The following is a 22,190-nucleotide window of genomic DNA, read 5'->3' as shown; positions in this document are numbered from 1 at the left end:
CCTCTCCAGCTTCTTCTAGAACCCCTCTTCCTTCCCTTTCTATACTTTTTTCCTTTTCTCAGCCTTAGTAGGTCTTAGTTTTGCTCCAGGTAGGCTGGGGATTGTATACATTTTCTGTTCTTTTAGTGGATGTACTAAAGATTACTATTTACATGCATTCTGTGTGTAATTATTTTGAACTGCTGTCCTATATTGCCGGATTGTTTTCTTCTCTCCTCCACTCAATTAAGCCTCTCTAAACTTCATCTCGAAACTGACACTAATAATACTGACTTTAGATGTTATCGTCAAGATTATAGTTAATATATTTGAAGTACTCAGAAGGGAACCTAAAATAAAATCAGCAGTTCGTAAGTAGTAGTTGTTACTGAAGCTTTTATTGGCCTGCGCTTATCCACAGGGAGCCCTCAGAAGATGGCCAAGCAAATTACTGAAATCCAGTGTGATAAATGCAACAACAGACATAGGTACAAAGTGCACGCCAGGCAGAAGAGAGAGTCTGAGATTCACCTTCATTATTTTCTTTAATGTGTGTTGAATATCCAGGTGTGTCAGGCACTGTGCTGACATAAAGACGGGTTTAAAAAAAAAGATCCCTGCCTTCAAGAATGGCCACCAAGAAAAGACAAACGTCTAAACAAATAAATGCCCCCAAATTATTTCAGATCAATGATGAAAGATTAGAATGGAGCCCAAAGGAGAGCATACTTGGAACTATGGTACTGTCAGGAGAGATTTCACAGAGGAGTTGCTGTTTGACTGCATCTTAAATGATGGCCAAGATGTGGTCCATGAGGAAGTGTGGAATCCTAGCACACTGGGACGACTCCAAAGTAGTTTGGTGTGGCAGGAGATCACGAGAAGGGCTAAAAGGAGCAGGGCTGATTTGGCAGGGGCAAGATCACTGATGGCATTGAATGGTATCCTAAATGTGCTTTTTTCCATATGGCGTGGGCAGGCACCAAAGAGTTTTAAGAAGGGGAGTGACACAATCAGATTGGAGTTGCAGAAAAATTTCTCTAGCAACATTATAGAGGATGAATAGCAAGACAGAGAAACCAATTAAAAATTAGGGTTGTGAAAGTCCAGCAGTCTGAGGGCTAAATGCTGAGGGTCTGAAACAAATTGGTGTGAAGAGAGAGAGTGGGGAGGAGGTAGTCTTGGGAAAGTACTGAATCAGGGCTATTATATTAAAGAGGCTGCGGAGTCAAGCGTGATCCCCCTGGTTTCTGACTTGGGTACATGGGTGATAGTGACGGTGACCTTCACTGAGGTCGTACTGTTTGCATATTGCTTTTTATTGGTTTGTTTGGGGACCTAGGGTAGGGAGTGGATAAGTTCACTGCAGTATCAGCAAGTTCCAGTAGAATATAGATATCAGATGATGGAGTCAGCAATTTGTGCTTAGAAAGCACGGTCGGTGAGAGACGTGGTCAAGGTGAGAACTCCAGTATGCTCACCCTGAGGTGTCCGTACCCCAGCGCAGAACTCTCACACTGCCTTGTTCATAGTTCCCTAGTGCCTCAGTAACTTCTCCACAAGAACCACAGATTGAAAGAAAAGACCAGCAGTTCCATCTATTAAGACATAATGGAAAGAAGCGTAGCATAACCGAATGTTGAAACTGTGAACTCTTCTCAAACTGCTAGTTGACATGGTACCCAGCAGCTATCCAGTATCACTGCTCTTCCTTCCAGATTTTAAAATATTCCAGTGAGTATTCTGCACTCACATTTTGAGAGCCACTACTCTAAGGAAACAATACAGACATCCATCCAAAGGGAAATAGAAATCTCATTTGGATTGTCCCCATTATGTATTTTTTGGTGCTTCTTTTTGTTTACACTGTTGGTATTGAATTGGGAAGACCACATAATTTTCCAGTCACTTCCTATTCTCTGTTCTTATAGCAGTGCCTAGTGTAAGAGATGAAAATACAACCTCTTATGAAGTAGCCACTTCTCACACTTGTTGGAGTGGCTTTTTCTTTTGACTTACAAGCTGGGAAGGGTCACTTGAAACCAGAAAGGTCAGAATCATCAACTGTTTATCATTCCCTATTTTCTCAGGAGATTGCTCTGTTTCTGCCTGTTATTCCAGGGCTTCAGAACAGGAGGATAAGCTGCAGTTGCACTGCTGTTGTTTTACTGTTATACCAGAAGACAGCCAGAGAAGAGATCGGAATATCATGTCCTTTTATTTTGAAATGATTACAGATTCATGGAAAACTGCAAAAATAGTCCAGAAGCTCTCATGTACCTGTTACCTGCTTTTCCCCAGTGACATAAATATCTTTCATGACTATAGGACATTGTCACAACCAGGAAACAGAAAACAACCAACCAGGAAATAGACATGAATACAATCAGCAGACCGTATTCTGATTTCATCAGTTTTCATTTGTGTTGTGTGTAGCTCTTTGCCATTTTATAACATGTAGATTCATCTAATCACCACCACAGTCAAGTTACAAAACTAGTCTGTTGCCACAAAGATCCTTATACCCCTTTTGAGTCCAACCTACCCTCCATCCCCAACTGCCTGTAAGCTCTGTCAACCACTGACCTGTTTTCTATCTTTATAATTTTATTATTTTGGGAATCACATAAATAAAATCATGAAAATGTGACTTTTTGAGATCAACAGTTTTCACTCATCATAATACCCTTGAGTTCCATGTGACTCACTGCACATGTTAATAGTTTATTCCTTTTTATTGCTGAGTAATATTCCATGGTAGGGACGATGTACCAGGGTTTGTTTATTTTATTTTATTTTTTATTTTTGGTAATTAATTTATTTTTTATTGGAGGCAAATTATTTTACAATATTATATTGGTTGGTTTTGCCATACATTGACATGAATTCGCCCCGGGTTTACATAAGTTCCCCCTCCTGAACCCCCCTCCCACCTCCCTCCTCCCTTTATCCTCCCTCTGGGTCATCCCCGCATGCCAGCCCCAAGCATCCTATAACATGCATTGACCCTGAACTAGTGATTCGTTTCACATATGACAACATACGTGTTTCAATGCCATTCTCCCAAATCATCCCACCCTCACCCTCTCCCATAGAGTCCCAAAGACTGTTCTATACATCTGTGTCTCTTTTGCTGTCTCGAATACAGGGTTATCATTTGTATCTTTCTAAATTCCATATATATGCGTTAGTATACTGTATACTGTTTAACCATTTAACTGTTAAAGGTTTTTCCCTCTTTTGGGCTGTTACCATTTAAGCTGCTTTAAACATTCTTATACAGGTTTTTGTGTAGACATAAGTTTTTGTTTCTCTGGGCTAAATGCACAGGAAGGTAATTTCTAGGTCATATAGTAAGTGTATGTTGTAGGTTTTCTTAAAAAAATGTCAAACTATTTTATAGACTGGCAGTATATTATTTTATAGGTTTCCCAAGTGGCTCAGTGATAAAGAATCCATCTGCTAAGCAGGAGATGCAGGTTTGATCCCTGGGTTAGGAAGAATCCCTGGAGAAGGAAATGACAACCCACTCCAGTACTCTTGCCTGGGAAATCCCGTGGGCAGAGGAGCCTGGTGGGCTACAGTCCATGAAATCATAAGATTTGGACACAATTTAGTAACTAAACAACAACAAAATACTATTTCACATTTCTGCCAGCCATGCATGAAAAATCCAGTTTCTTTGCATCCTAACCAGTGCCTGGTATTGTCATTTTTTAGGTTAGCTGTTCTAACGGGTTTGTCGTGATCTCATTGGATCTTAATTATTTACATCATGAACATGATCTGTCTATTTAGATCTTTGATTTTGTTAAAAATCATTTTATAATTTTTAGCATATAAGTACTGTACTTTGTTAGATTTATGAAAAGAAAATGAAAGTTGCTCAGTAGTGTCTGACTCTTTGCAACCCCATGGACTATAGTCCATGGAATTCTCCAGACCAGAATACTGGAGTAGATAGCCTTTTCCTTCTCCAGGGCATCTTCCCAACCCAGGGATCGAACCCAGGTTCTCCACATTGCAGGCGGATTCTTTACCAGCTGAGCCACCAGGGAAGCCCAGGAATACTGGAGTGGGTAGTATATTCCTTCTCCAGTGGATCTTCCCGACCCAGGAATCAAACTGGGGTCTCCTGCATTGCCAGTGGATTCTTTGCCAAATGAGCTATCAGGGAAGCCCTAGATTTATATCTAAGTATTTTTCTGTTTTAGCAATTATAAATGGTATTATGTTTTTAATTTCAGTTGCACATGTTCGTTGAATTCTGTAGAAATAGGATTGATTTTATAACCCTAGCCAATCTGCCTTCTTATCTCCACCTTTCAGAGTCTTCTTATATTTGTTTCATATGTAATATCTAGGGGTTTTAGCTGCAGAAATACAGTTCTCATGTGGAACCAGAAGTCTTATGACTACACAGTTTTGACATTTATACTTTTTATTTTATTATCTCCCCAGTGAATAGTAATACCAGTACACCTGGCACTGTTTGTTATTAGATTATTTCCATGTAAACTCATTTTCTTTTCTTATCTTTAAAGTGTCACCCAGTGTGGTTGCACAGCTGTGTCTGTTGTGTTACTGGAAGATTTTTTTCTGAAACTTGTATGAAAAGATCTTTTTCTGATCCTAATCAGATCCCATCAAATCCCATTTAATAACTCGGCTAGCAATTTACAGATGAATGCCTTTTTGAGGGTACTAAAAGCAGAGTTATAACCAAAAGACAAACAAAGGAAAGAAATGGAAAAAAAAGACAAAAACAAAATCCACAAAACAGATCGTTTAGTCTACAAATAATTTAGAGTGGGCACTGACTGTTCAACATCCTCATTGTTTGTGCTGCCAACTCCCAGTTTATTATTTCTCTGCTGTAGTTTTGAAACACGTGACATCTTACAGAGTGTGCAAGAGAAAAGCCTAAACATTTATTTGATTTTAATGGCCTTTACAATCAGGTCCTTTCGGCTTCATTTCATGCCTACTCCTGGGGCCTTGACAAGGCGCTACCATATTATTTTCTTCCTCTTATGTGTTTGCCCAACTAAGGTTTCTCTACTTCTAGACCTCCTCTCCTTATCTCACTCCACCTGGTGAACTTCTGCTCTTTAAAACTATCAAACAAACCTCCCTGGGGACCACTTCTTTCAGAGCTGCGTGCATATCTATAAGGCTGTTTTCTCTAAGAAGACAAGGTTCCTGGACGCAAGGACTGTCATTCCCAGCACTTCCTAGAGTACCTGATACATTCTAGGTTCTTAGTGTTTGTTTAGTGAATTAGCAAACTCTTTACCTTCATTTTCTCCTTATTCATCATCTTGCCTTCTGAAATCAGAGATACTGTCCCATCTTCCTTGCTAATTCTGGTACCTATTTTCCTTCTTCCTCATCATTTATTTACTTAGTCATTCAATGAGTATTCTACCGAGTTTGCTATTTTATAGGTCATCAGTAACCTGCTAGTTGTTAAATCCAGTTGTTTTCCATTTACCATTATTTTTTTTGCCTGCAGCAGAAAATTGATGCCCATTCATATTTTTGAAAGTCTGTCCTGCCAACTCTACTGTACTTTTCTGAGTCTAGTAAAGTTGGCTAGTGAAAATAAGAACATTACTAGAAAGTACAGCATTTCTTTACCAATTTAAAAAATTTGAAATTCTGAGCCAGGAAAGCTCAAAATGTAAGGTGAATCTTAAAAAAAAAAAAAAAAGAAGAAAAAATCTAGAGTGATCCCAAGCACTGGTTGACTGTATATAGATGACCTTTCAAGGTCCCGTATTAAATTTGTAAGATTTTCACAACATGAAATAGCCTCTAGAGAGTCTATTATAATTTGTACCCTGTCCATTCCCAGAATACTCTGGTCATTTGCAGTGCAGTGATCTTGTCACTGCCATATGTTCCACTACATGCAAAGCATTTTTTTTTTAAATTCTACTTGTGGAATTTTTTCCGTCTGTGGGGTCACACAGAGTCGGACATGACTGAAGTGACTTAGCAGCAGTAGCAGTGGAATTTTTTAATGGATGATTGTTTTAAATATCTTTATAGAACAGTTTTATCATTCAGAAGCAATGTTTAGGCTAAACTTAGAGGTGTTTCTGCTACTGATAAGAAGTAGCTTCTTAAAGTAGGTGGAAGAATAGGTGGGTACTTCATAAAGTTGAGTGAATGTCTCTGACTTTGAACCAAGGAAAGATAAAGACGACTCACATTAAGATCAATACGTCAGCATATGCTAGTTCCAAGGTTGAGCTGGAGAGACACAGAGAAGGCTACAATTGCCCACAGGAGATCACTAGCAAGAGGAGGGCCAACTTGGCTATGTTCTTTGGAAGGGTCAGGAGGGCTCAGCTGGAATAAGAAGGCACAGTCAGCCTTCTGTTTCTGGGTTTCCAGCCTCACAACTTAAATATAACCATGATCCTGTCAGCCTGCAAACTAGTAAGACCATGATGAGTCCAATACACTTTGATCATTTTAGTTCAGACACTGTGAAGGTCTTTCAACATATTGGCAATACCCCCATTAGAGTGGATCACTGCCTGTGAAAACCAAGTGGTGGGCTGTATGCATGGCTTGCAGAATCTGCATAACATTGCTTTAAAACGAATTCTTAATTGTTTAAAAAAGAGACTTTATATTTTAGTAGTTTGAGATTTACAGAAAAATTGAGAAGATAGCACAGAGAGCTGTTACGTACCCTGAATTACATGTATTACAATCAGTGAACTAATATGATACATTATTATTAACTGAAGTCCATAGTTTAGATTTCCTTAGGTTTTACTTAATGTCCTTCTGTCCTAGGATCCCATCCAGCATAACACATTACATTTAGTTGTCATGTTTCTTTATGTACCCTTGGCTATGGCAGTTTCTCAGACTTTGTTTAATTTGATGACCTTGGCAACTTTAAGGAGTACTCATGAGTATTTTGCAGGATGCACCACTACTGAAATGTGTCCAGTGCTTTTCCCGTAAGACTTATATTGTAGGTTTTTAGGAGGAAGATCCCAGAAGTCAAGTGCCATTTTCATCACATCATGTCAAGCTCCCTTTATTTTGACCTTGATCCGCAAGCTGTGGTAGTGTTTGTGAGGTTTCTCCCCTGTAAAATTATTCTTCCCTCTCCTTTTCTGTAGGAAAAGGAGGGTCCTTTTCTTTCCCGTCTCTCCTTTGGAAGGAAGCCTATATTCAGCCCATATCAAAGGAGTGAAAGTTAAATATATGCACAAATTATTTGGAATTCTTCTACATAGGTTTGTCTCTTCTTCCTATTTATTAATTTATTCAAACATTTTTGTATCACTGTAGACGGGGAGAAAATATTTGTGAAGCATATCTGATAAATGACTTATATGGGTACTTATTTTATAACTTTGGCTTGTTATCCTATTCAGCTTTATTACTTTTGCCTACATTGTTCAAGCTTTGGCCACTAGGAGTTCTTTTAGTTGGTTCCAAGCAGCAGTGTTTCTTTTATCCCTATTAATATGCATGTGTGGGAGGGGGGTGTGCAGGGTCGGGGGGCAGTTTTTGTTCATTTTGATCACTTTCCTTTCTGGTACTTCAGGAAACTTCCAGGCTCATCTGGTATATTTCCTGCCTGGGTCCCAGAATCAGACATTTTTCTCAGGAGCTGTGGCTTCTTTTCTTGGAGAATGGTGTTAGAAATCAGAAGGTGAAGATGTGCTCATTGTTTGGGGTATTGTTTGTTTTAGGCCCTCTTAGATGACAGAGCAAAGAAATATATATGTGTATATATATGTATACACTAACTTTTGTATATTCACATGTAGGAAACTATTTCTATATGTACCTTTTATATCTGTATTAAGCTTAATGTACTGTTGTCTCAAACACTTATTACCATATAACTCATTCTGGCGTCCTCTCCTTGCTTACTTGTAAATTCACACCTCAAAGAGCGAGAATCTAATCCTAGCTCCTATTATCAGTCAGCTATTTAATTGTTCAATTTCAGTATATGTATATAGCAGTAACAGAATTTTTAACCCTAGCATACAATGTTTATGTGTAGTTTCTTTTGCCTTTAGTCTTCAGTTCAGTTCAGTTCAGTCGCTCAGTCGTGTCCGACTCTTTGCGACCCCATGTATCACAGCACGCCAGGCCTCCTGTCCATCACCAACTCCCGGAGTTCACTCAAACTCATGTCCAGCTCCATTTATTTTCAAAATTACTTAGGTCAGTACCCTTTCCACTCCGTTCCCTTCACTGAAGTTGTTTCACTAATTTGTAATTTAGTTAGATTCTCTTGTCACAGTCTGCACCTCTTCCTGGTTTCCCCTGACCTCCTAAATGATTTTTTAAACTTAAACCACATACTTTAAGGTTCAGTATTTATGCTATAAAATCCTATAGATTTTGAAAAGCACATATTGTCATATAAATGTGATTGAACGTTTTTTCTTATGCTTGTTTGTCATCTGTATATCTTTGGATAGGTGGTCAGATCTTTCGCCCATTTTTAAATTTGGCTACCTATTTTGTTATTGTTGAATTTTAAGAGTTTTTTAAATGTATTTTGCATATAAGTCATTTATCAGATATGTTTCGCAAATATTTTCTCCCCGTCTACATGACTTGACTCTTCATTCTCTTAACTGTACCTTTCTCAGAACAAATGTTTCTCATTTTAATAAAGTCTAGCTTATCAGTTTTTCTTTTATGATTCACGTGATCAGCAAATAGAGACAATTTTACCTCCCCCTTTCCAATTTTGGTACCTTTTATTTTTTTCTTGCCTGATTGCTCTACCTAGGACTTCTGGTACTGTACTGAGTAGAGTGGTGAGAATAAGCATCCTTGTTTTGTTCCTGATCTTAGCAGAAGAGCTTTCTGCCTTTTGCCATTGATTATAGGCTTGTCTTGTATGACCTTTATTATGTTGAAATATGTTTCTTTTCCTAATTTGCTAAGAGTTTTTTTCATGAAAGAATGTTGAATTTTATCAGATGCTTTTGTCAGTGTCTTTTGAGATGATCTTACAACTTTCAAATGTACCTTAGACCTAAACATAAAATATAACACTGTGAAATTTCTAGAAGATAACAAAGGGCATTATTCCCTTCCTCCCTTCCTCTCTCTTCTTTTGCATCTTCATTTTCAAAACCACTTGTTATGGCTGCTGTAGCCCCCATTTAGCTCAAGCATCCAGCACGACTTGATTCAATCTCAAGTGCCAAATTCTCAAATCTTGAAGTATGAAATTGTATCATCTCTGAAGACATAATTTTACTTCTTCATTTCTTGTTTGGATACATTTTTTTCCTTTTTCTTGCCTAATTGCTCTGTCTAGTACTTTTGTATATGTGTGCCTGTTGATCTAATTGATTTATTGTGTTGATCAAATTCTTTTTAAAAAAATTAATTGTATTTATTTTTAGCTGTGCCGAGTCTTTGTTGTGGCTTGTGGGCTTTCTGTAGTTGTGGCGAGCAGTGGCTACTGTCTAGTTGCGGTGCACAGGCTTCTCGTTGCGGTGGCTTCTCTTGGGTAGCGTGGGCTCTAGGACATGGGCTCAGGAGTTGGGATGCACAGACTTAGTTGCCTTGCAGCAACTTGTGGAATCTTCCTAGACTAGGGATTGAACCTATGTCCCCTGCCTTGGCAGGTGGATTCTTAATCGTTGTATTACCAGTGAAGTCCAAGTCCTTCGTTTCTGTAGTTATCTTTTGTTTGGTTGTTCTGTACACTATTGAGTATGAGATATTAAAGTAGAACTGCCTGTTCCTCCCTTCAATTCTGTCGATATCTGCTTCATATATTTTGATGATCTGTGATTAGGTACATAAATGTTTCTAATTGTTATATTGTCTTGCTGTATTGCACCTTTTACTGATATATAATGTCTTTGTCTCCTGTAAGTTTTTTGATTTGATCTATTTTGTGTGATATTAGTTTAGCCACCTCTGCTTCCTTTTGGTTACTGTTTGCATGGAATAACATTTTTCATCCTTTGCCTTCCAACCTATTTGTGTCATTGGATATAAAGTAAAGCTCTTGTTAACAGCATATAGTTGGATTATGGGTTTTTTAATCCATTTCTCCAATCTCTGGTTTTTTGATTGGAGCATTTAGTCCATTTACACCTCTGATCAGAAGCAGCAGTTAATGGTCAGAAGACAGATATCCAGTGTTTGAAGGACAGAGTCCTCAATGCCCATTCTGTCTCCCACAGGTTACATGCAGGCTGCTCCAGTAACGTGTTCACAGCTGCCTGCTATGGGTTTGGGGGGGCTTGTCTAAACTGAAATTAGCTGCAATTTACAGTCCAAACTTTCCCCTCAAAGTTACAAACTTTCAATAGACTTAAGAGTTCCTAAATAGTTTTGTCAGACAAGATTCTGCCAGTATAATTTTTGTCTGGGTTGAGAGAGGTATTCTTAATGCTTCCTATACCACCATCTTCCCTGAATCCTGTACTCTTATGTTTTTATGTTTTAAAAGTTTATACTTAGTTTTAATTCTGAAATTAATTGACATTGCTGCACTCCTTCAACATAGTACAAGGAGTTACTAGTCCTCTTTCCAGCAGTTAATGCATGTATTGATGAATCCATGTAAATCCTATGTGCAGCCTAGTTTTTACTCCTGGGTGCAGTTTCCTTCTTGATGACGTAAGTGGTAAACTTAGTCTTTTTTCCCTCTGAAACATCTTTATTTCATTTTGCCCTTGCATGAGGTATTTCCTTTCAGCACTTTAAAAGTATCATTTTGTTGTCTTCCAGCATAATCTTTCCATTATCTTGTAGCATCTTTCACCATCAGTGAACTGTCTGGTGTCATTCCTTAGTATCTGCTGATAAACTCAACAACCAGTAACATTTATTAAGGTCACTTTGATTACACTATGCATGCATTAATTCATTGACTCCTTACAAAAATCTTATGAGTCATGCTATTTTCCCTCATATTCCAAAGGAAGAATCTCAGGCTAAGAAAGTACAAGTCTTGTCCAAGCACAAATAGGGCGCAGTTAGAATTCAATTCCATATCTTTCAAAATCCAAAGCCTACTTTTTAAAGAAATTATTTATTTTTGGCTGCGTCAGGTACTGGTTGCATCATGAGTGATCATCACTGTGGCACACAGGCTCTCCATTTGTGGCACATGGGCTCAGAATTGTATTGTGCAGGCTTAGTTGACCCATGGCATGTGAGATCTTAGTTCTGCGATCAGGGATTGAATCCCCATCCCCTGCACTCGAAGATGCACTCTTAACCACTGGGCCATCTGAGAAATCCCACAAAGCCTACTTTGGACTACTATATTATGCTGTCTCCCAAATGCCACAGAGCAGTCAGACAGGGGGTGGGGAGTACAGAGCAGTCAGACAGGGGGTGGGGAAATGGAAGTGTCCCTGGGAAACAAGGTGTCGATTCCCATCCCCCCCTCACCAGGCACCATCTCCTCCAAGATCATCATCACTGAAAAAGTTTTTGCCGAATTTGAGGCCTTGTAGGTAATTAAGCACTGATCACAGAGGCCTCCCTCTTGGATATATTATAAGCTCACAGTCTGTAAAGGGAGGGGATGAAGAGCTGTCACCTCCCACACCTTCCCCTCTTGGAATAAGAAGGGAACTGTATGTCCCAGGGTTTAGTGCAGTGTTTTCCTAACAAAACCTACTGACTGACTATTTCCTCCTCTGTGTTACATGTGGAACTCATTCTTATCGGAGGCCCTGAGTGTTCCGGGTAATTACTTTCAGAAGAATGTCAGAGAAAATTGGCAATTTGGCGACGCTACCTAGAGGACTTAGTGCTACTCCAGCAGAATGGGGGATTAAGATGAAAACTCCAGAAACTGAGTTTCCAGATAAAAATGTTTAAATTGCCCTTGGATAGATCTCAAAATCAGTTGTATCGTGGTTTTACCTCTCAAAACAGTTCCCCAGGCAGCTGTGCAATGGAAGTGCTGCTTATCACCAGTAATCTCAGAGGAAGATGGCCCAGCATCTCACTGTGGCAGGCAAGTCAGGTCACTTTGAAGTCTGTCTTTGGGATCTTGGCTTCCTCTTACCTAGAGAATAGACAATGCATTTGTAGCTACAACAGGTGAAAACAGAACTCATAACTCTGGGAAATTCAGAAAGCATTGATGTAGCACCCTTTGGTGTGTGTTGCAAAATCACTTCTCCTCTAACGACCCTGGACTCCGTCTGCTCCTTCCAGTTAACATGTATCAATACTTCTGAGATCTGAGATCTGACAGAGCCCCCGCCTCCATCCCTTAAGCAGAGCTTTTCTAGTTGTTTGGTTCCTAAGTATTACTGTATGTTTGGAGGAACCAACTAGAAAATAAATGATACTGAAATCACATAAAAACCCTTCTGAAGAAGTGTGAAAATGCAAGTGGTATGTGTGATTCTTATTTTTGTATCATTGTATTTTCTTCTCTGTATGTGAACTTTGAGGTAAGTTTATTTGTAATTCTGCATAGATTTGCCTCTTCCCTTACCGTTGGATTTGGAGAACTCTTGAAGCTGGGTGACCTCATGTCCCTGCATTGTTAACCTTAAATTTTGTGATTTGAGGTTTCATTCCCCTATTGAGGCAGCTCTGTCTTTCAGCTTTATTTGTGTGCCAGTCATACTAAAATTTGCCTTTTTAGCTTCTGCCTTTTGCATGGAACCCTTTGACTTTTTCTGAGCTATTATTCAATGTGATTATTCTCAGATTGTTTTGAGAAGGGGGCATGTATCATGAAGTTTTGTTTTAGCACTCTTATGACTCAATGTTAATTTTTAAGAGTGACCTACGGTTATAGACTGAAGGTTTCTGTCCCTTGAAAATTCCTGGGTTGAAGTCCTAAGTATGGCCTTATTTGAGATGGAGTCTCTAAGGAAGCAGTGAAGGTTAAATGAGGTCATAACGGTGAGGCCCTGATCTGATGGGTTGGTGTCCTTATTAGTAGAGACACCAGAGCACCCCCACCCCAGTCCCCTGCCATGGAACCCTAGTGGAGAAGATGGCATGTGGAACCTTAGCGAGAAGGGGGCTATCTGCTGGAACTTTCACCGTAGACTTCTATATCCAGAACTATGAGGAAATAAATTTTTATGATTTAGGACACCCAGTCGTGTTATTTTGTTACACAGCCAGGAAAACTAACACACCAACCTTTTGTTACATTTACTTGCTCTTCCAGTTTGTTTTCTTAGACATTGGCAATCTAAGAAGAGTTGTCAGTTGTCAGATGTTAGGTTATAATTATCATATCCTTGCAACTGATTTCTTCCCTTTTAAGACCCGGTAAAGTTTTGTAGTTAGAAGAGACCAGATCTTCAGACTATAATAGGAGTTAGGAAATCAGTGCAGTAGGTTGCAGCTGGCAGTTTTTTAAATGAAATACATTGCCTATAGTTTTGTGAAAGTTGTATTTCCAGAGTATGTATGTGTGACTGTGTGTACCAAATCAAGATATAAAATGTGTTTCTTACTGTAGGTTGTGGCAAAAGAAGATTTTAAATCTCTTGCTCTATTCTAAGATAATCTTTTAGATGCTCTTAAAATATCCATGGCAGGTGATTATTGTTAGAATTTGAAGGAGAAGGAGGACCAGGATTGTGGACTCTGAGGGTTCAGAGTTTCCTAGAGATCTGAACCCCAAAAGGGAAAGATGGGAGAGGAGAATAAGTTAGGTATATTCATGAAACCAGCAGTCTTGGGAGGGTGGGGTTGGATGGGGTAGGTGACTACAAAGGCCAGTATAATGTGCTCTTGTTGGATGAGTTCAGGGTACAGTGAGGTTCTGTGGCAGGGGACTGTCATGGTCATCCAAAGGGATTCAGGAGGACTTCCCAGAGCAAAGGACATTTATGAAGAGACTTGTTTGTTTAGTCACTAAGTCATGTCTAACTCTTTTGAGACTCCATGGACTCTAGCCCAGCAGGCTCCTCTGTCCATGGGATTTCCCAGGCAAGAATACTGGAGTGGATTGCCATTTCCTTCTCCAGGGGATCTTCCCAATCCAGGGATTGAACCTGCATCTCCTGCATTGCAGGCAGATTCTTTACTGCTGAGCCACCAGGGAAGCCAGCTTGAGCCTTAAGTCGGCATTAATTAGACAGAACAGCATGGGGGTCACATGACAGGGTAGGTAGCTCATTGAACAGCTTCCAGTTGGAGATTAGATATTTAAACCGTATGTCCTAGGTAGCAGGGCTCCATTCTTCTGTAAACATGGTCATCTCAGGCAGTCTGCAGAAGCTGGCAGCAGCCAAAACCGGACTCAGACAATCAGCTGGCAGACTGTTGCCGAGTCCTAGAAGCGAGGACCTGCCTTAAGGCAGTGCCAGGATGTGGCTGTGGAAATGCAGCAAAGGAAGAATCAGTGAGGCCTGACCATGTTTGGGGTGTAAGAGGCCAGGGAAGGGAGGGGCACCTTTGACTCGTTTTGAGGTTTAGCACCCAGGGAGAACAGTCATTACTTTCTTAGCGGTGGAGAACGTTCAAGAGCAGTCAGCCTTGGGAGGGAAAGTGATGGGGAGATGTAGATCTTACATCTTGAGTTGTAGAATTCATAGAGCTCTTAGGGTAGCTTTTCAAGGAATGGCCTTACTAGAAGAGCATTTGTCATGATTCATAGGTAAAGTTTTCCATTTGTTTGGCTTTTTTTTTTTTTTTCCTTTAGAAAGCTCCCAACTGTTGGGTAAAATATTAGATGTTATTTAAATTCAGCAGATTTTATTATTCTAAATCCAGGAACCTATATATTTTCAATATTTTTCTCAGCTAGAACATGAAATTGTTACTTACCTTGACTCGTAATCAGGTTTTTAAAAATGAAGGTGGCAAAACAAGGATTTGCCTGTTTATAAAGCAGGTATCAATGTATTATACATTTACATGATGAAATGCCAGGTGGTTGCTTTGAATTAAAAGCCTTCACAATTCAATTTGTACTTCCTTCAGAGCCTCCTCAACCAACCCACTCTGTTTTCTTTATTCGTGGTCATTATTCTACAGTGACTTTTGAGAAGTAGTTTCTTAAAAAGAGTATATAAATTGGATTATTCCTCTTTATTGAATTGAAATTCTTAACTAGGCTTTCCATTAATGAACTATGGTATCCATGTTAGGCGAAAAAGGCTAGTTGGATTCATTAAGGTAGTGTTTCAGAATTGGAGTCATCGATGAAAACTTCCCTAACAACTCAGGCAAAATTTAGTAACAACCATGAAAATTCATACGAGGAAAAAAGTGGCAACAAGAGGAATTTGAATTACACGTGATAATGCCAAAACCTTCATTAATCTTCTTTCAGTGATACTGCTCAAGATAAACTTGACTTTCAGTTCTGGGATGTATTCTTTGTTCAGCAATTGGGTCTTCCAGGCCCAGCATGGCAGTGGTCCTAAGGAAAAAGAAACTCCCCTTTGACGGTTTATAGAACATTCTGCTTTGATTTGGAACCATGTCTGGAGCGTGAAAAGAATTTTCTTTAACATGATAAGGAGAAAAGATCAGGCTCGTTTTTGATGTTCCGATACTTACTTGACAGTCTTTACAGCTATTTGCAGTTCTGACCTGACTCCTTTTTCTCTTGCAGTTTAAGATTGGCAGAGAATGGTGGACGTGGATCGATTACAGCCGCTTCCAGGAGCTTATTCAAGAATATGAAGATAGTGGCGGATCAAAAACTTTCAGCGCAAAGGATTACATGGCCAAAACGCCTCACTGGGCCTTATTTGGTGCCAATGAAAGAGGCTTTGATCCCAAGGATACCAGATATCAGAGAAAGAACAAATCAAAGGATATTTCTGGATGTTGAGATCGTCTGAATTTAGGATACCGAGGGACACAAACTGATGGCTTGCAGAAGGTTCTCAGACTCCACTGTGATTTTTTTCCAAGGACAGGTTATACAAATAATATTTAGAGAAGGGTGTGAGGAAGAACATGGGGCCGCAAGGGCTCAGGAGAGAGCAGCCCCACTGGAGTGCCTGGGACTTGGCCTCACTATCTCTTTCCAGAACTCAGGCCCTTTTCTGAATTTACTTCTGAAAGAAAATCATCTTGAGGGGGAACTCCATAAGCATAATTAGTTTTGAATTACAACTAGGAAGACTCGCTGGAATGCCATCCACGGGATTGTTGTATACAGTGTGAATTTCTGTTTCTCTTCCCTCACTGTGGGCTATTGGTCTTCTGTCAACTGTACGACCCTGAGGTCCACGTGACTGCTGACCATAAGATCTCCATCCCTTTCTTACATCTGAAGACAACACCTCCTGAAAGTAATTTAAATTGTCATCATTCTCAATTATTTTAAATACCACATCGATTTCTTTAAATTTTTGCTTAGTCCTACCCCTTTAGAAATTGAATCAGATCTAAAACTGTGCTAGATTTCATTGTTCCCGTACAAATTGCCATAGAAGGCAGCGTGTGAGCTGGAGGAGAGTAAAATTTTCTGTAAGAGGAATTGGCATCTGATGTCACTGAATAATTAGTCTCACACACTGGGAAACAATGAGTGCAGTTTGCTTTTGCTTTGAAAAGTCAGCATGTAAACTCTCACCACTACACTTCTAGCAGGTTTCCATCTTCTATCACTCTTGTGCCCTAGCTACTTTCTGCCTTGTGTTTTTTAAGGCTCAGTTTTTTTTTTTCTAGTTGAAAATATCACTAGATACTCGGTAAATTTTTTACAAGTATTAGTTATTTTAAAAATTCCTTTATCCCAAAAATCTAATAAATATCTTTTGTAAAGACTTGGACCACACATTTTCTTCTGAGAGCTTATTTTAAAGATGCTTCTAGTCCTGTGTCTCTAAACCCCATCAGACCCAACACCCCCACCCCCCCTGCCCCCCGTATTCTCTGCTGAATTTCATAATGATATAATCTACCTACTCATTTAGTTGAAAACCGGGCACTGTATTTATATCTGAGTGATAGAGTCAAAACATGTCTCTCTGTTGTGCCATACGGTGAGATCTGATGTTCTTCTTCAGCCCACCACAGCTTCACATCCCATGTTCTGTTAACTCCTGAGGCAGACAAGGGACGGGAGTGATCCAGGCCATTGGGGCAAGATCTCAGTGGCTCAGCTGTGTTAGTGGTCATTGAACAGAGATGGAAAATCACCATGAAGTAGAACAGTGCTGTGTGGTGAGAGCTCATGCCATGGAGTACGTGGATGGGCTTCTGTTTGTGACAGTTACCTGAGCACACGGCTACTGGAAACACTTCAGGTGCTGCTGGGAGGACCAGGGCAGGTGGCAGGGCCTGTTTGACTTTGGACTGTCCCTCCTTTTCAACCCGGCACCTCTGCTTTTACTTTTAATGCATTGAGGTTCTGCTTACAATTTAATTTGAATGAAAATATTCTGTTGCTTCAAAGGAAAAAAATCCCATAACAAACCTCTCACCTCCCGAATGAACCTTCCTGATGCCATTAGCTTTAAGTACATAAATGAGCAGTTTTTCTCCCCCTGCCATCCAGGAAGTGTTCGCTTTATATTTTTTTAAAAAATAGCATGGCATATTAATCCTGGGTCACAGACACAGCAGAAAAATTTAAATGCCTTGGGGAAAAAAATACAGTAGAATCCGTGTGAAAAAAATTCAGTGTTTGCTGAGCTGTATTCAAGTAGAAGAGATGGAAAGGTTGAATGTTCTTAGAAGGTGAGCTGCTTAGAAAATAGTATTCTAGATGTCCAGTGGAAGTGCTTCTTGGAGTTTAAGCCAGTGATTCCCACATTCTGCTGAAAAACCAGCCAGGTAAAAATAGTTATAAAGTTCTAAAAAAAAATCATTATTCAAGGAAAATCCCTTTATAAGATATTAAATCATGTTGTCTAAAATAATTAAGACAACGTGAAACAGATCGACTTCCAAAATGACAGAGTGAGAACCTCAGTGAACTTACTCTCCCTCTAAAACGTGAAAATATGGGCAAAATGACTAAAACCAGTGACCTGTAGCCTGTGCGGTTAGTCACCCAGTCGTGTCCAACTCTTTGTGACCCCGTGGACTGCAGCCTGCCAGGCTCTTCTGTCCATGGGATTTGCCAGGCAAGAATACTGGAATGGGTTGCCATTTCCTCCTCCAGGGAATCTTTCTGACCCAGAGATCAAACCTATGTTTCCTGCATTGGCAGATGGATTCTTTATCCCTGCACCACCTGGGAAGCCCATGAATTGTAGAACTATTGACAGTTTAACCAAAGCTTCACCATGAGCTGAAAATCATCTGTTAAGAGAAACTACTGAACCTCAATGAAAATTAACAGTTTACTTCTCATCAGAAATCATAGAGGCCAGAAGATAGTGAGATGATGTCTTTAAAGAGCCGGAAGAAAAGACTTCCTACCAAAAATTCTATAGCTAAATTTTCCTTCAAAATGAAAGAAGAAATTAATACATTTCCAGATAAGCAAGAAGAAAGAATTCATCACCAGCAGACCTGCCTACAAGGAGGCCTTAACGAAAGTATGGTAGCCACTAACTTGCAACCATGCAAAGAAATAGCATTGGTGGAAGTACCTATGTAAGTTTTATAAAAGACAATATAAGTGTATTTTTATTTGTAACTCTCCTGTCTGCTTTATAAGACAGCTGTGTAAAGCAATATTTATAAAAACTGTGTTAATGGACTTAGAATGTATAAAGATGTTATTTGTATGACAGTCGTAGCACAAAAGGAGTGTTGGGGGGAACCAAAGTACATTGGAGCAAGTCTTGATTATCCACTGTTGAAATTGAGTATGTTTCCAAAGTGAATTGTTTTAAGATGCTAATTGTAATCTCTAGAATGGCCACTAAGAATAAATTTTAAAAATTAGAGTAAAAAAAGTTTTTTTTCTTCCACTTTTAATGTGTGGATTTTTAACCCTCACACCAAACAGTTTTCCAGTACCAGCTGGGTGTCCTCCATTTCAGCTTAATTCTGACGTTGTCTCCCTGGAGGTAGCATCAGATCCCACAGGTTAAATGCTCTGCCCCCCAGCTTCAGATGCCAGTCACAAGTCCACTTTGTCACCTGTGCTTCTGATCAGCTGGAAACACAGGTATAAACTGGAGGTTCCCTTGGGTTTGATTAATGTGCTAGAGCAGCTCACAGAATTCAGAGCAACATTTTCCTTACTAGATTACTGGTTTATTATAAAAGGATATAACTCAGAAACAGCCAGATGGAAGAGATACAGAGGGCAAGGTATGTGGGAAGAGAAGACTTCCACGCCTTCTGCAGGCATACCTCTCTCCCCAAATCTCCATTTGAACACCAATCTGGAAGCTCTCCAAACCCGGTTATTTTGTGGTTTCATATAGAGGTTTTATTGCCTTGGCATGGTTGATTACCTCATTGGCCATTGGTGATTGACCTTACTCTCCAGCCCTTCTCCCCTCTCTGGAGGTCCAGGCATGGTTCTGAAAGTTCCCAACCCTCTATAATCACCTGGTGGGTTTCCCTGGCAATGAGCCCCCTTCTTTAGCTGCTGCTGCTGCTAAGTTGCTTCAGTCATGTCCGACTCTGTGTGACCCCTTGAAGGCAGCCCACCAGGCTCCCCTGTCCCTGGGATTCTCCAGGCAAGAACACGAGTGAGTTGCCATTTCCTTCTCCAATGCATGCATGCATGCTAAGTTGCTTCAGTCATGTCCGACTCTGTGTGACCCCTTGAAGGCAGCCCACCAGGCTCCCCTGTCCCTGGGATTCTCCAGGCAAGAACACGAGTGAGTTGCCATTTCCTTTTCCAATGCATGCATGCATGCAAAGTCGCTTCAGTCATGTCTGACTCTGTGCGACCCCATGGACAGCAGCCCGCCAGGCTCCTCTGTCCACCTAAGGGCTTTCCAAAAGTCACCTCATTAACATAACGAAAGACTGCTTTTGTTGTTATTGCTCTCATCACTTAGAACATTCCAGGTGTTTTAAGAGCTCAATGCTAGGAACTAGGATGAAGACCAAATATACATTTCTTATTATAAATCACAGTATCACAAAGAAGAGAATTTAAAAGGTATACTAGAAAATACCTGTTTAGCACAAAAGAATACAACAATAGGAATAAAACAACAAAGATCTAAGACATTCAAAACAAGCAAAAATGCCAGGCATAAATCTTGCCTTATTGGTAAGTATATTAGTAGATTAAATACCCTAATCAAAAGAGGCAGAATGTATTTTTCTTCTAAATCCAATTTTATGCAGTCTACAATAGACACATTTTGTATTCAAAGACTAAAGGAGTTGAGACAGATATACCATGGAAGCAGTGACCAAAAGAGAGCTGGAGTGACTGTACTAATAACAAAGACACAGACTTTATTTATTTAAAAAAATTAATTTATTAATTTAATTGGAAGCTAATTACTTTGCAATATTGTACTGGTTTTCGCCATACATTGACATGAATAAGCCATGGGTGTACATGTGTTCCCCATCCTGAACCCCCCTCCCACCTCCCTCCCCATCCCATCCCTCAGGGTCATCCCAGTGCACCAGCCCTGAGCACTCTGTCTCATGCATCGAACCTGGACTGGCGATCTATTTCACATATAATATACATGTTTCAATGCTATTCTCTCAAATCATCCCACCCTCGCCTTCTCCCACAGAGTCCAAAAGACTGTTCAATACACCTGTGTCTCTTTTGCTGTCTCGCATATAAGGTCATTGTTACCATCTTTCTAATATTCCATATATATGTGTTAATATACTGTATTGGTCAAAAACGTAGACTTTAATACAAAAAATATTACTAGGGACCAAAGGGATGTTTTATAGTGATAAATTTTAATTATTATAATTATTTATAATTGCATCTTATTAGAAAGATGTAATGATTGTAAGCATGCATGAACCTAACAGTAGAATCTCAAAATTATGTGAAACAAAACCTGACTGAATTGACGGGAGATGATTCAGTAGTAATTGGAGACTCACATAACCCACTTAGAATAATGGATAGAACAACTCGGCCAAAGAGTGACAAGAAAATGAGATTTGAGCAACACTGTGAAACAAGTACACCTAACAGACCGCTTAGAATACTCCACCAAAAACACCTCCTTCTCAAGTGCCCATGGAACATTCCCCAGTAATAGACCTTACGTTAGGTCATAAAACAAGTCTCAATAAATTTAAAAGGATTGAAATTATACAAAGTATATTCTCTGACCAAGGGAATGAAGTTAGAAATCAATAGCAGAGGAAAATTTGGAAAATTCATAAATACGTTGACATTACCCAACGACCTCAACAAACAGTGGGTCAAAGAGGAAGTCACAGGGAAATTAGGAAAGACTCTGCTGCTGCTGCTGCTAAGTTGCTTCAGTAATGTCTGACTCTGTGCAACCCCATAGATGGCAGCCCACCAGGCTCCCCCGTCCCTGGAATTCTCCAGGCAAGAACATTGGAGTGGGTTGCCATTGCCTTCTCCAATGCATGAAAGTGAAAAGTGAAAGTGAAGTTGCTCAGTTGTGTCCGACTCTTAGCGACCCCATGGACCGCAGCATACCAGTCTCCTCCATCCTTGGGATTTTCCAGGCAAGAGTACTGGAGTGGGGTGCCATTGCCTTCTCTGAGGAAAGACTCTGGAATGAATGAAAATGAATATACAACATACCAGAACTTATGGGATGCTGCTAGTGTTGTACTTAGAGGAAAATTTATAGCTGTAAATGCCTGCATTAAAAAGAAGATACATCTCAAATTAATGACTTGACCTTCCATCTTAAGGAACTAGAAAAAGGAACAGCTAAACCCGAAGTGAACTAAAGGAAGAAAATAATAAACACTAGGGCAGAAATAAACGAATGAAAGAAAAGCAAAACAAGAATTAGTGAAGCCAAAAGTTGATTCTTTGAAAAGATCAACCAAATTGGCAGACCTTTAGCTTGGCTCATCAAGAAAATAGGAAAATGCAAATAGTTAAAATCAGCTATGAACACAGTTTTGTAAATATACTAAAAGGTATGCTTTGTGATTATACTAAAAGCTATACTGTACAATTTAAGTGGGTAGATTTTTCGGTATATGAAATATATCTCAATACAAGTGTTTTAAAAACACAGAGGCAAACTTTAATGTTTATGAAACGAATATAGGATAAAATCAATGGAAATTTTGGAGAAAAATCATGTATTTTCATGTTTATACTAAATACCAAAAAGTCAAATGAAACAAGAATCTCAGAAGAAACCTTGAGTGATGAAGGCCTTTCTTGACCAATG

At 39.6% G+C, this 22,190-nt stretch overlaps 1 protein-coding gene across 1 annotated transcript in view; it reads left to right on the top strand.

Moving 5' to 3' along the window:
• The window catches only part of LOC129545594 (S-adenosyl-L-methionine-dependent tRNA 4-demethylwyosine synthase TYW1), a 154,500-nt gene extending 135,676 nt beyond the window's left edge, over positions 1-18,824 (top strand). Inside the window, exon 16 of the mRNA XM_055409981.2 lies at positions 15,560-18,824. Within this exon, the coding sequence (XP_055265956.2) occupies positions 15,560-15,781 (222 nt within the window). The 3' untranslated portion in view covers positions 15,782-18,824. The remainder of the gene's footprint in view (positions 1-15,559) is intronic.
• Positions 18,825-22,190: the final 3,366 nt, after the last annotated feature.

The sequence above is a fragment of the Moschus berezovskii genome, chromosome 27 (assembly GCF_049115385.1).
Source record: "Moschus berezovskii isolate FMDL1 chromosome 27, NW_MosBer_1.0, whole genome shotgun sequence".
Lineage (NCBI taxonomy): Eukaryota > Metazoa > Chordata > Mammalia > Artiodactyla > Moschidae > Moschus > Moschus berezovskii.
The sequence above is the reverse complement of the archived record's forward strand: the minus strand, read 5'-3'. Positions and strand labels throughout refer to the sequence as shown.